Genomic DNA, 12,050 nt, shown 5'->3' with positions numbered 1-12,050 from the left:
AGTATTGCTATCTGTAAAATAGATGAATATCACCAGAAAAAGCAGACCCCATGCAAAGATCCCAAACAGCATGAGTTGTTTCCATTGCTTCAAGTTAGGTTTCATGGCAATGCCTTTACCAGCTCCTCTGTGCCTTGAAGTATCAGTGAAGGAAAATGAAACCTGGAAAGAACATCAAATATTAATCAAGAATGGTTCTAAACCTAGATACAATTCAGAAATATCTTAACACGCTTTGATAGAAGGTGCAGAATTAATCTCCAAGCTGTAGCACGGAGGATTCAGAAGCAGAAACAAACTCCAGAGCCTGCAGACACTAGGAGTGACACGCTTTGGCTATTACCACACAGTGACAGCTGCTAGCTACAAAAGAAGCTGGTGGCCAGTTTCTACAGTAACACTGGATCCTGCCTTCGGGGAGATCATGTGCCTGCCTGCTTCTGCTATACCGAGCATAGCATTAAGAGAGCAAAAGCAAAACCCATGCCTGGCTGTATGCACAGGGGAGGACAATATTAGCTGTCTTCTCTTTTGCCATTGAAAGTCCTTATGCAGTGGGACTGTGAGCAAGCCTGTCCCCAAAGGGACCAGGTAGGGAGCCCAGACTCTCATCTGGACAACCTTCCTCTGCCCACAGTCTAGAAAGGATGGTGCTCTGTGGATATCATCAAGGGGCAGTAGGGGAGAGCATCACACCAGCGGATCAGACGGAACCTTTTCTTTTCCTCAGCTGGTATGAACTGGCACAGTGTCAGTGGGCTACATCATTTGTTGCCCAGGATCAGACCTGAGTAAGAGCGACTGTTGTACCTCTACTATGGATGCTGCATGCACACTGAGGTGGCACGAAGGAGTTCTGCACGTCAAGGTGTGAGGGGTTTGCATTTTCCGAAAAGGGGGATGGATGGCACAACTAACTAAATACATGCCTTTAGGATAATGATAGAAATTTACATAAAGGGGGCGGGTAGGGAATGTCAGACCTAGACTTGGAAATCTGTGCTCTACTAATACCTGGGGATTTTGGACAGCTTGTGCATTAGTGGAGGGATGCATGGTGCAAAATGAAATAAAGTCTGACTGAGGGGGCTGTGTTCCAAGGAAAATACACTAACACATCGCAGGACCATCACACACACTACGCCCTTACAAGAACTCACTTGCTTAATCAAGTGGTGTGGGCATCGGTGGCAAAGCTGGCTGAAGAAAGTCTGGCCCTCCCCTATCATAAACGTTATCATTCACCTCCCTGCACCAAAGTCATCGTCAGCCTCAGTTGCTACACTGCAGTGTAACTCAGCGTACTACTTGGTGACAGATCACTTACCTGGATTAAAAATAAGCCCCTTCTTCTGCAGTTTTCTTTCTAACCCCATTTGTTTCAATGACCACTTAATGGTGGGACTTAAGAGCCACTTGTACCAGCCAGCTGTGATCAGAAAAGGAGAATGGGAGTGGGGGAAGGCTTGGATTTCATTAACACCCTGTGCCTCAGGAGCCACCATCCCATCACACTGCATCCGAACAGCACACACAGCTTACACACCTCTGATAACACACTGTCTGCTTATAACTGACCATCAGGAGGGACCAAAACCACAGTCACCATACGCTATCACCTTTCTGCAAGCTGCTGAAGAACATCAAAGCTGAGTGTAAAGTTTAGACCAAAGCTGTAACTAAGGCTGTGTTTTCACATTGAAAAGAAACCAGCAATAACACTGGCATAAGGCGTTCTCCGCTCTGTCCCTCACTCCTGCACCGTGCCTCTGCTGCTCCTAACACCTCTGTGTATGGGGCTGGCATACTACAAACTGGACCAGTAAACTGATACAGCAGGGGATTAGGGTGGGGAAATATACGTTAGAAGGGTTTTTTTGTTTTGTTTTTAAACTGGGTCAGCCCCTTTATCCACTTCAGCATGGTCACACATCCAGTTGTTTCAGCACAAATGAGGAGATTGCCTACCACAATGCAGAGGTGAGAACAAACCGCAGGTGGTATTAGCAGGGATACTTCAGGCTAGCATTTCTGCTGACCTCCTGGGAATGTGAGGCCACAGCATTACATTTCCAAACACTATTTTAATGATCTAGACAAAGCCTAGAACATTCGGGACTCAAGGGAGTGTCCAAACAGAGAGAGGATTCACAATGTCACACTTGGATGACCAACTTTCATTGCAAACACATTCATTTCTAATACACTGGAAAAAAAAAATCATGAGTGCGATAACCCTGTGCTCCACACACGTTTGGCTTAGCGCACACAAACCACATGGAAAAAAGCTATTACTCCAACTGACCCATTTCCTACTTGCACTCTGCTGCTGCAAGATTGCTCTCTGCAGCACCTCGATGCTCCCCCCCTTCCAATTTTAAATCACTGCAGGCGATGTCCTGTGGGAGTCAACTTACAGTATATGACTGTTGTGCAACTTAGGTCTGCCCTGAAGTTATTGCAACCTGCCCACTCATCAGTGTTCAGATGGTTTGCATTTTTAAATCGGCATTCTTCACCCATCTGAACTGCTTTCATCCCTTTTTATCATTTTCCCTGCTGTGTTTCCCCAGCACTTTTCAACACGTGGCTTCCAAACCACTGTGTAAGTTAGTCTTTGCTCAGTCAGATGTTTCCCCTGCTGAATATACACTTCTTACAGGATCCACAAAGGAAGCATCTTGCAGAATCTTTTTAACAGACAAGCTTGCAGGAAGTCGAAGCTATAAAGGAAGAGGTCACTAATATTTTCCACTGAGTCACACAACAAGCCCCAAAACAATTTAAACATAATCCATAACAAAATCTCACATTTTTCTCAATTTTTTCCAAGTTTTGTTGTATCTTATAACCACAAGTTGACAAGAAATAGAAAGGGTTTAGTCTTAATTCAGGTGTGAAACTATGAAAGTTTCTAATCGTCTGTGATCACGTGCTTGGTGCGGCAGACTGCCTCAGCATGAAGAATTAGTCTGGACTCCTAAATTTGATATTCAGGTTACAATCTGAAAAAGGAATGAGTTGCATTATTGATTATTTTTAAATTAAAGCGAATGAATTTTTTTTCCCCCCAACACTTACAAGGTCGTAAAAGCACACTCGTCTTGGCCGGCGTGCACATGTAAGCATGCACATGATTACCCTTTTCATGCAGCAAAAAATTATCTGTGTAAAACGAAAAATCAGCATACAGCCGTATATTTGTCAACACTGCAAACAAAAGGAGAGGCACCAGTGAGAATAAATCCGAAAACTTTACACATTAACTACTGCAGAAGCTTATCTACAATCCCCTGTTGCAAGTGGGGCCTCAGAAAGGATACTCAAATCTCTTGAAGACCGGAGCTATGCAGGCAAATCTCTGTGCTGCTTTAATGTTTTTTGCTCACAAGAAAAGCCTTGTCCTCCAGCAGTACAGCTGAGCTGGAAGCAAATTCAAGGTCATTACTGTATTAGTTGCAAGAGGACCCCTACAACCTCACAGGATCTTGAAGGCTGTGTGTGGAAAGCTGCAGTAAGTCCAGAGAAATACAGAGTTTATCTTATCTCCCTCTGCACTAAACATCCAGTGCTCTCCCCCTCATCCCCTGTGGCTTCTCACACCTCACAGTCTCTGGCTTTGGGAATGTTTGGGAGGAGAGGGCAGCCCCTCCGCACGCTCCCCACCCCCCGTTGGCAGGAGACCCCTCTGCTGCTCGCTGGGGAATCTTGCTCCGTACCACCTGGGGATGTGCTTGGGCTCATGGCCTGTGTTGCTGGAGGCAGTGCATCTCCATTGCAAAGAGAAAAACGTTTGAGTAGGAAACCAGAAATTATGATCATAATGCATTACACCGGCTAAATAAAGAAAAACAGGAGGTTTCATGAGTGTAATTATTGAAGTCCACTGGATGCTTCAGGAAGAATCTTCCATCTCTCTCATCTATGCTCATCATACAGTTTTCAAGCTGTCAAAGCAATTCTAAACGAATTTTAGAATTATCATTAATGTTGCTCATTGTCTCCCACTTCACCATGCCTGCCGTAATAGTCCTCCCTACTTACAAACAATGAGACTGCTGGAGTCAAAGCTCCTGCTAAGGAGGACCAGAGGAATAAGTCTGCGCTGGGGAAAACACCCAAGACTTAACCCAACCCAGCTTCCTCTTCAGCAGAAGTAATAATCCTGTTTGCCCCAGAGGCTGAAGATCTCGTTTTCCTACACATCTCCTTTCTGATGGGCTCTTTTAATCATTAACTGATTTAAGCTCCAACTACCATATGGAGAGGGGATTTTTTCTTATCCAGTCTGGTTGTTTGCATGAAAGCCATGGAAAACATAGGGCAAGGTATAAACCAGTGAAGTGGGCAGAAAGGGGAAACTTATTTATTTGCTTAACAGAAGTACTAGCAGCAGCTATGAAAAAGAAAGGCAAACCCCAGGGGTGTCTTTGAAGCATCCCAGGAAATAAAGCCAATTCCCCAGTGGAAATTAAAGGCCGATTTTCCAAAAGCGGCACCCATTTATGGGAAATTTCATTTCGCTACGCTAAGATGCAAGAAACCAATGTGTTCCCCCTCCCCTTACATAGCCCATTGTTTTGCAACAAGGAGCACTTTTAATTTTTCTAAAGTAGGCCTCCTGACTATTTCTTAAACGAGAAGAGATGGATGAGGGAGATTTTTTTTTTATTCCTTTGAAACATTCCTCCCTTTCAACACTGTCTATTGTTAAATTAATTTGTACAGACCCTGGCAGCTCAGAGGTCAGGATGGTTCAAGTTGATGTTCTAAGATGTGCACTGTTATGTTAAACAGGGTTTTTCTTGGCTGCAGCTTTGCAGCGAGAAGGTCACCTCGGGGTTATTTGGGGTAGCAAATGTTAGCTGTGGGCAACCGTTCCCAAAGGGCTGAGAATCAGACCAGTGTTTATTTGATGGAAAGCTTAGGCGGCCTGAACAGATAGCAAATGCTCCTTTAGTTTGCTTCATCTCTTAGTCAGCTAATTCCAGGGTATTAAGAAACCTCTGGCATAGGGCAAGAGAGCTGGAGGCTGCGTTTCCAGGGTGGGGAAACACACTCATCCTCTCATGCGGGAAGTGCCAAATTGGTTTTAGCATTATCACATCATTTCTGCGGTGCAAGCCATACAGTAGGCAGCAACACACAGGCAAGCCTGTGGGGAGTGGTGACTGCCAAAAGATGTATATTAGTCTGTTGATGGCCTGGGCACTTTTCTTATTGGCTGTGATTAGGCCTCTTAATTAATGAATCTCTTTTGGACAACTTCCTTGTTAGTCCCGATAAATCTGGCTCTTTCCTTCAACCTTATTTTCAGAGGAGTCAAGCTGCATTCAGTATTATTTGTGGCAACAAAAGAAGATGTCTTCTGAAACAAAGAAGAAACATCCAAACAACTCAGAAGCAGCAATTTTTTTTCTTTTTTCAATATTGCTGAGTGCCTTTTTAACCTATATTTAGTTATCTTCTTAGAGAAAATTCCTTGGGAAGTATGCAAACAATGGTATTGCTAACCTGAATCACCCGTTAAATGCGAGCCAAGCGAAGCGGAGTCTCAGGTTCTTGTTTGCTTCTGGGGATGCAGGCAGGCAGTGTGCCTGTTCTCAGGTCCTCTGATAAAGCCTAGAATTTCAAGTTAAAGGGGCTGGGGATGGAGTGGCTTTTTAAAAAAATTTTTACTAATGACCCATTTCCAGGAGCTCAGGCCGTAAGAAAATTACCAAATATAGTGAGACTTGCAGTAAAACTCACTTGAGCTGGCAACCCAGCAGCTGGAGAAATGCTCAGTGGGGTTTCTGCCAAGGAACGTGTCCTAGATTATTCTGTAGGAGCATGGGGGCTTAGATGCATAAATCTCCGGGTTTTAGTGGGAGGTCAAAGCTATCTTCTGTGCATCTGATACCCACTCTCCACGCTCCATCATCAAGTTCAAGCTGCGTGGCATTGAAGCCAGCTATCACTTTCCTACAGCCCACGGTGCCGCCAGCGCAGCCCAGAGACCACATACAGGTTATGTGAGTGTGGGCTGACAGGAGGGAAGCAAAAATAACCATACCAGCTCTTAGCCTTCACATGCAGACTTTCCCACTGGCAATGGAAATGTTCATCACAGAATCAAGGGCCAGGGAAAATCTGGCTTTGTAGTGACTGACTGCACCTCTCAGGTCAACCTCCACCCACCCAACTTGCAGCATCTTTTCTCACGAGCCATGACAGCGACTCTTGCTCCGATACACACCGAGATTCAACACTCCAGCCAGAATTTCCTCCCAAATTTCAGATCAAGGGAGACAACGCTACCTCTTTGTCTCTTACGGACTGGTTATGAGGCGACCACAGTCTCGTTATCGTAACTGAGGGTTTTTATAGAAATGGACTACATACCACTGCATGTGAAATTCAGAACAACTTCATTGTAAACCCCTTCCAGGCTCTTCAATCAAAACTACAAAGGGGCAGAAGTGTCACACAGCTGTGCCAAAAATAAGCAGTTTCCACGACATAACTCAAATCAGCCCCTACAGCCTCTCAAGGAGCCCCTCACGTAGCCATGTACTACCTGCTCTCAGCCTTACCAACTCCTGATCCCTTTTTTTGCCATCTGCTCTTGCCATACCTTTGCTGTGTCCTGGCCCGGTTCACAGTGAGATGCAAAGGTTCAAGGCTGCTTCGAGTTGCAGCAAATATCAGCAGTGCTTGGTTCCATCATGGGACATGGGTGCAGAAACCACCACTTTGGCCATAGTCCCTAGGATGTTCTCACACACAGTAGAGAAGCAGCTAAAGTATCTTTTCTGCCCTTGCAGAAATACCAGCTGGCTGTTTTGGACAGTTTTCGGGCATATTTCAGCTGCTGCAGCACTGTCTCTTGATCCAAGCACCAGGAAAAAAAAAAAACAAAACCTCCTATCTACGTCAATATACGTCAATATCTACTGCAAATATCCAAAGACAGTGCAAGTCACTTTTCCAAAGTGAAATTCAGCATGCCGCTGGACAATGACAGAGGGATCCAAACACCATCCCAGCTGGCTACGCTCTGACACCTCAGTACTTCCTCTACACAGGCAAAGCCTGGCGGATCAGGCCACAGAGCAGCCCGTGTTTTTTCTGCACCACATTTGTGTATCTCTGCTCCCCCTCGTAAACTGCAAGTTGTAGAGGAGCTGCAGTTGTTCCCCTGATCGGCATTAGGGTCCTGAGAAGCCGAATGCTGGGCCTTTGCACGAGGCATGCAGGCTGAAATGGCAAGCTGGCTGCAGATGAAAGCCAGGTGTGGAAACAAGGCAATCAAACCGATGGCCGCCACTTACTTGCGCATCCTCCGTTCATACATGACCACCTTATTAATGTATTTACTTTTATTGCTGAGGTGAGGTCAGTGAGGAGGAAGCGAGTACGCTGACGACAGGGAGGAAGGAGAAAGGGCTGGGGGAGGCTTGGGAGGAGGCTGGGACGGGCGGGAAGGAAGCTGGGCTGCGGGGCGGCGGGGAGGGCAGGAAGGCAGGGCTGAGCGGCAGAGAGACTGAAAAGAAACTATGCCCGCAGCGCTAGCAAAAGAGCAAAACACCACCTGCCAGAGGCAGGGACACCTCAGCACCAAGGGGGTGAGAACTGGAAACAAAAGCTTCCTCCCACCGGAACGATCACATCCTTCCCTCCAGGGAAGCACCAGGTGAGCCCTGCTCCTGCTGAGGGCAGGCTCTGGCCCAGAGCACCCTACCCTACTTCTCCCAAGATGGGAAAGAGGCCACCACGCTCCTGCAACAAAGGGGAGGTCTGCGGGTGAGCAGCAGGACCCACGCTGTTCTTCCCCCCTTCCTTCTGGGCAGCCCTTCCCAGGTCAATGTGCTGCTTCCCGCCATCCCTCTGCATGGGAAAGGGGAGCCTGGGGCACCCACTGCGCTCCTCGCAGGTGGAGCATGGCCCTTGCTCCCCTCCCACCCTATGCACCAGGACACCCTCAGGACTGAGTTTTGCAATGGATTAGCATCCAAAACAGCTGCACCTATTTCCCCCTCTTCCACCTTGTGAACGTCACTTCACACCCCATCCAAACTACAGGCACGGTTGGTGCCTGAAGACCCACAGCACGAGCAGGAGTTACTGCCCATCTTAATCACAGCCTGGCTTTCTGTGGGACTGATCCTTCCCTGCCCTCAGAAGAAGGTTTTAATCCCTTTCCCCCTGCAAAAGCGCAGTTCAGGAGCAGCCCATGCCTACGTTCTGATGTCGTGTGTAACTGAACATGAAGGCAGGAATCTCTTAATGCCCTGAAACAAGAAAGAGGCAGAGAAATGCATAGTCTACTCCATGTCTACTAAAGCATAAGGGAAAAAAATCCAGCCAACACAAGTAACTGTATTTGGTTCCCCTCCCTCTTTTTAAGGGACAGCTTTTGATACCATACTTGCAAAAACACATAATTCAAAAAAGGAAGGAAGTGCTTTGAGGGTTTTTTATTTAAAGCTTGACAGGATAAACGAATCACAGTCTCATTAAATCACACAAATCTCAGGCTGCACACAAGACTAAGCCATGAGAAATAGGACGTTACAAATCCTCATGCAGTTCTACACTTCCAGCACAACAGCTCATTTTATTTCTGCTCTTGGCAAGGTTAGAATAAAAGGCTTCTTTTCTTTGCTCCATAAATGTTTTTAGATGCTATATTACTTGAACTTAACACAGCAGTAATTGCACTGAAAAAGGGCAATCTGAATTGCTTCCTGAAAGAAGGAAACGTTTATATTAACACGCGCATGAACGGGGAGCGCAGTTAAAAAAGGTCTGTTTCAACCCTATCACAAAAAACTTGACCAAACTCACACAGTCTTCCATGCAAAAATGGTTGGACAATTTTGATCTTCCACTCTACAACAACGTTTCTGAGATATACTAATTATCCGTATCTCAATATAGCAGTAAATTTTACATCCGCAGAGTATGTTCCTACTGTATGTTCCAATAAAGCAAGTCCTATAGGCACTGTGTTTTGCTTTGCTTTTTATTACTAACTTTTTTATTAGACTCTAGTTTGTCTTTTTACATTTGTTCCAGAAAACAAGCAAGCCCTTGTTTTAAAACTCTAAAAAAGAACAATAGTAAATAAATTGTTCCCTATTTCTCAGCTTTACCTCAGTGCCAATTCCTATTTGTTTATGTTAGCAACATAACTGTAAGAGAACATTTAGAAAATTTTCATTGTTAATGTCTCATTTCCATATACTCATATACATACATACAAACAACATGCCTTCTATAGGCTTATTTGCTCTAGGCTAAAAGCTTGAATGAAAAGTTTCACCCTGGAAGGCCTGCCAAATTGAAGGATGAAGTCAGTTTAGCCCTTGTTACATTACAAATACAATCCAAAATTGAAGTTTCCTGGACTGGAACAATTTTTTTCCCCCTTTTTTGTATATTTTAATACTTAACATGACAATGCTGATGATAAGCCAAGCTACACTAGCTGGGATGTTTTGTTTGGCTTCATAAAGCAAAATAAAGTGGTATTAGTATTTAATGTCTTTTTTTTTTTTTCCTCCTTCATTCTGGCACTGTTTTATGCATGGCTCAGGGCAATATTAGTTTAAACTATGACTAGATCAACAGAAATCTCTTCAGCGGGGGATACAGCTGTTTGTAACCTGACACGAACCACTGGAACTTAAATCCTACCTGTCTGGAAATTTTGCAGAGAAACAGGATCTTTAAGAACTACCATCATGAAACCAGTATGAGGAATAGTGACAATTAAATCAAGGTTATTGGTTGGATTCTTCATGGCTTTCCCCTTTGTGCAGTCATTACTGCCCATGTGCAGCGTACAAGAAGTCCTCTCTCCCAGTGTTGGCCATTCAGTCCCTACAAGTACAAATGGCTTTACAAGATGGAAGGTAGCAGAAAAAAAATCAGGGTCTCTGAAAATTCTGACACCGTTAAAACAGTGAGAAACTGAGGTAAGTGACAGGCAAGACAGAGTTGGCTAGTTTGCAAGATTATTTGCATTAGTTGTTTTTGTTATTAACGTTGAGATGATGGGACAAGATTCTAAGCCCATCCTCACCAGATACAACTGTGGAATTACCATTTGACGCTAATTTTTACCATCGTAAGAGACAACGGAATCTAAAACCTTGTATTTTGAGATCTACAGGCTACTACAGATGAGCCTGTGAAAGAATAAATGCTTTTCTTACTAAGATACTTGGCAGAGGTTGTGCCTTTATCTCTACAGGAAAGTCTCCATTTAAATACTGACTATGAAGTCTGAAGCTAATCAGTATACATCTAATATATTCCCTTCCTTCAGTTCTTCAACAGGTGGGATTCTCAAAATTTTCATTAAAATATTTGTTAGTATTTCAAATGCTGGCTACGTCTTTTTTTTGGGTTTCAGCCAACAGGCAGGCCTTTGAAATATCACTGATTTCATTAAAAAGCCCTCCTTCTAAGACTGCCTTTAAGTAGCCAAGACATGCAAACCCCCTGCCTATCTTTTGCACGCTCTGCGTGCTGTACTTCTACAGATTTTCTCTTTCTTCTATTTTAAATACTTTTCGAGATTGCTAAATCTCTTCAGATTGCTCCGAAAGCAGCAGAAATTATTGCCAGTGAACTAATTTATGATTAAATGGACTTATCATACTAACTACTGATTTTTTTTTAAGCTTTAATTGTTCGAATTTGATACAGCTCTTTAAGAATCCTATCCAATGTGCTTTCACAACCCTCAGTGGATAGTATTTATCTGACTTATTTACTAATTACTTCCAAATTACAAGTGTCCCTCAGATCTGAATCATATTTAATGAAAGAATGAGCAGACTTACATAGTTTTATACCATGAGGGAAGAGAAATTAAAGGAAAATAATTTGTATGGCTCAGATCAAGCAAATGGAAAGCTTGATTTCTTTAAAGTGTTTTCTAACTTTATCAACGCGTGCAGGTAACAATTTGTGACTGCTAAACCTTCCACGCCATTGCCATACCAAGGTCTCCATTTAGGTTTTTTTAGTAAACGGAGATAATCATTAAAAGCTATGGCAAAAGCAGTATTCCAGACTGCAGATACTGTAAATGTCACTGTCTCCATAGAGAAACCGAGTATGGACAAGCACATGAGGAATAATCACATATTTTCAAGCCACTTAAATAGAACATGCCCAAGGGCATGCTGTAGAGGAGCCCACATTTCCATCAGTGGGTAACGTATACAGTTTCCTTTCCAAGAGTCGGAGAATCCAAGTTTATGTGAATTCTGCCAAGCACACTGTTGTAAGAAACAGTCACATCCGTGTCTTTAGTTTAAAATCAATTTCACTTGGCTTGGGCATCAGAGAATCAGGACAAAAAATAGACTTTTAGTACATGACATTTGCTTTCTAAAAGCACCTTCTTTCTTGGAAAATGTAACATTGTTAATATAATACATACTTTATGTACTCTCTTTACAGCTACTACTTCTCCAGCATTTCAGCCAGTGACTGATGACTCCAGATTACAGCCGTGTGTTTCCTCCAGCATCACCATGTCCATCACCACTATAACGAAACTATAACCAACTCTTGATTTCCAAAACCTCAGAAGAAGTAGTATCCCTGTCCTGAACCATCTCCAAGACCTATGAACCAGTCACCACTGCTGCAAGTCTTGATCCAATCTGTCTTTTTCTTGATGACACTTTTATTCAGCATGCCTGTTTCCAAGTCACTTGACATTTTCTCGAGTACGTCTCATACATGGGACTTGCAGTTTTCTTCTTTTGCAACCTCACTTCAGATGGATGGAAAACGAGGGAAATCTTTTGCTTAAAAAGGTATTGCATTTCAGAGAACAAAAATATAACTGCTTTGTTTAGCGAATCTGAATGAAAAATTCAATTTCCATTTACATCCCCAAACCACAGTGGAACTGATGGCGTATCAAATATTACTTTCTGAGAAACTTGGACAGTGCAGTAACGAGCAACTCTCTTGTTGCTCTGCTGTTACTGACCACACTTCTGTTTATAGCTGATTCCAAACAACTGGGGGGTTGGGGTTGG

The 12,050-nt window shown here is 43.7% G+C and overlaps 1 protein-coding gene across 1 annotated transcript in view; it reads right to left on the bottom strand.

Moving 5' to 3' along the window:
• The window catches only part of ST6GAL2 (ST6 beta-galactosamide alpha-2,6-sialyltranferase 2), a 23,828-nt gene extending 23,723 nt beyond the window's left edge, over positions 1 to 105 (bottom strand). Inside the window, exon 1 of the mRNA XM_009585941.1 lies at positions 1 to 105. This exon is cut by the window's left edge and continues 856 nt beyond it. Within this exon, the coding sequence (XP_009584236.1) occupies positions 1 to 105 (105 nt within the window).
• Positions 106 to 12,050: the final 11,945 nt, after the last annotated feature.

The sequence above is a fragment of the Fulmarus glacialis genome, unplaced genomic scaffold (assembly GCF_000690835.1).
Source record: "Fulmarus glacialis isolate BGI_N327 unplaced genomic scaffold, ASM69083v1 scaffold9309, whole genome shotgun sequence".
Lineage (NCBI taxonomy): Eukaryota > Metazoa > Chordata > Aves > Procellariiformes > Procellariidae > Fulmarus > Fulmarus glacialis.
This window is presented reverse-complemented; position numbering and strand designations above follow the sequence as displayed.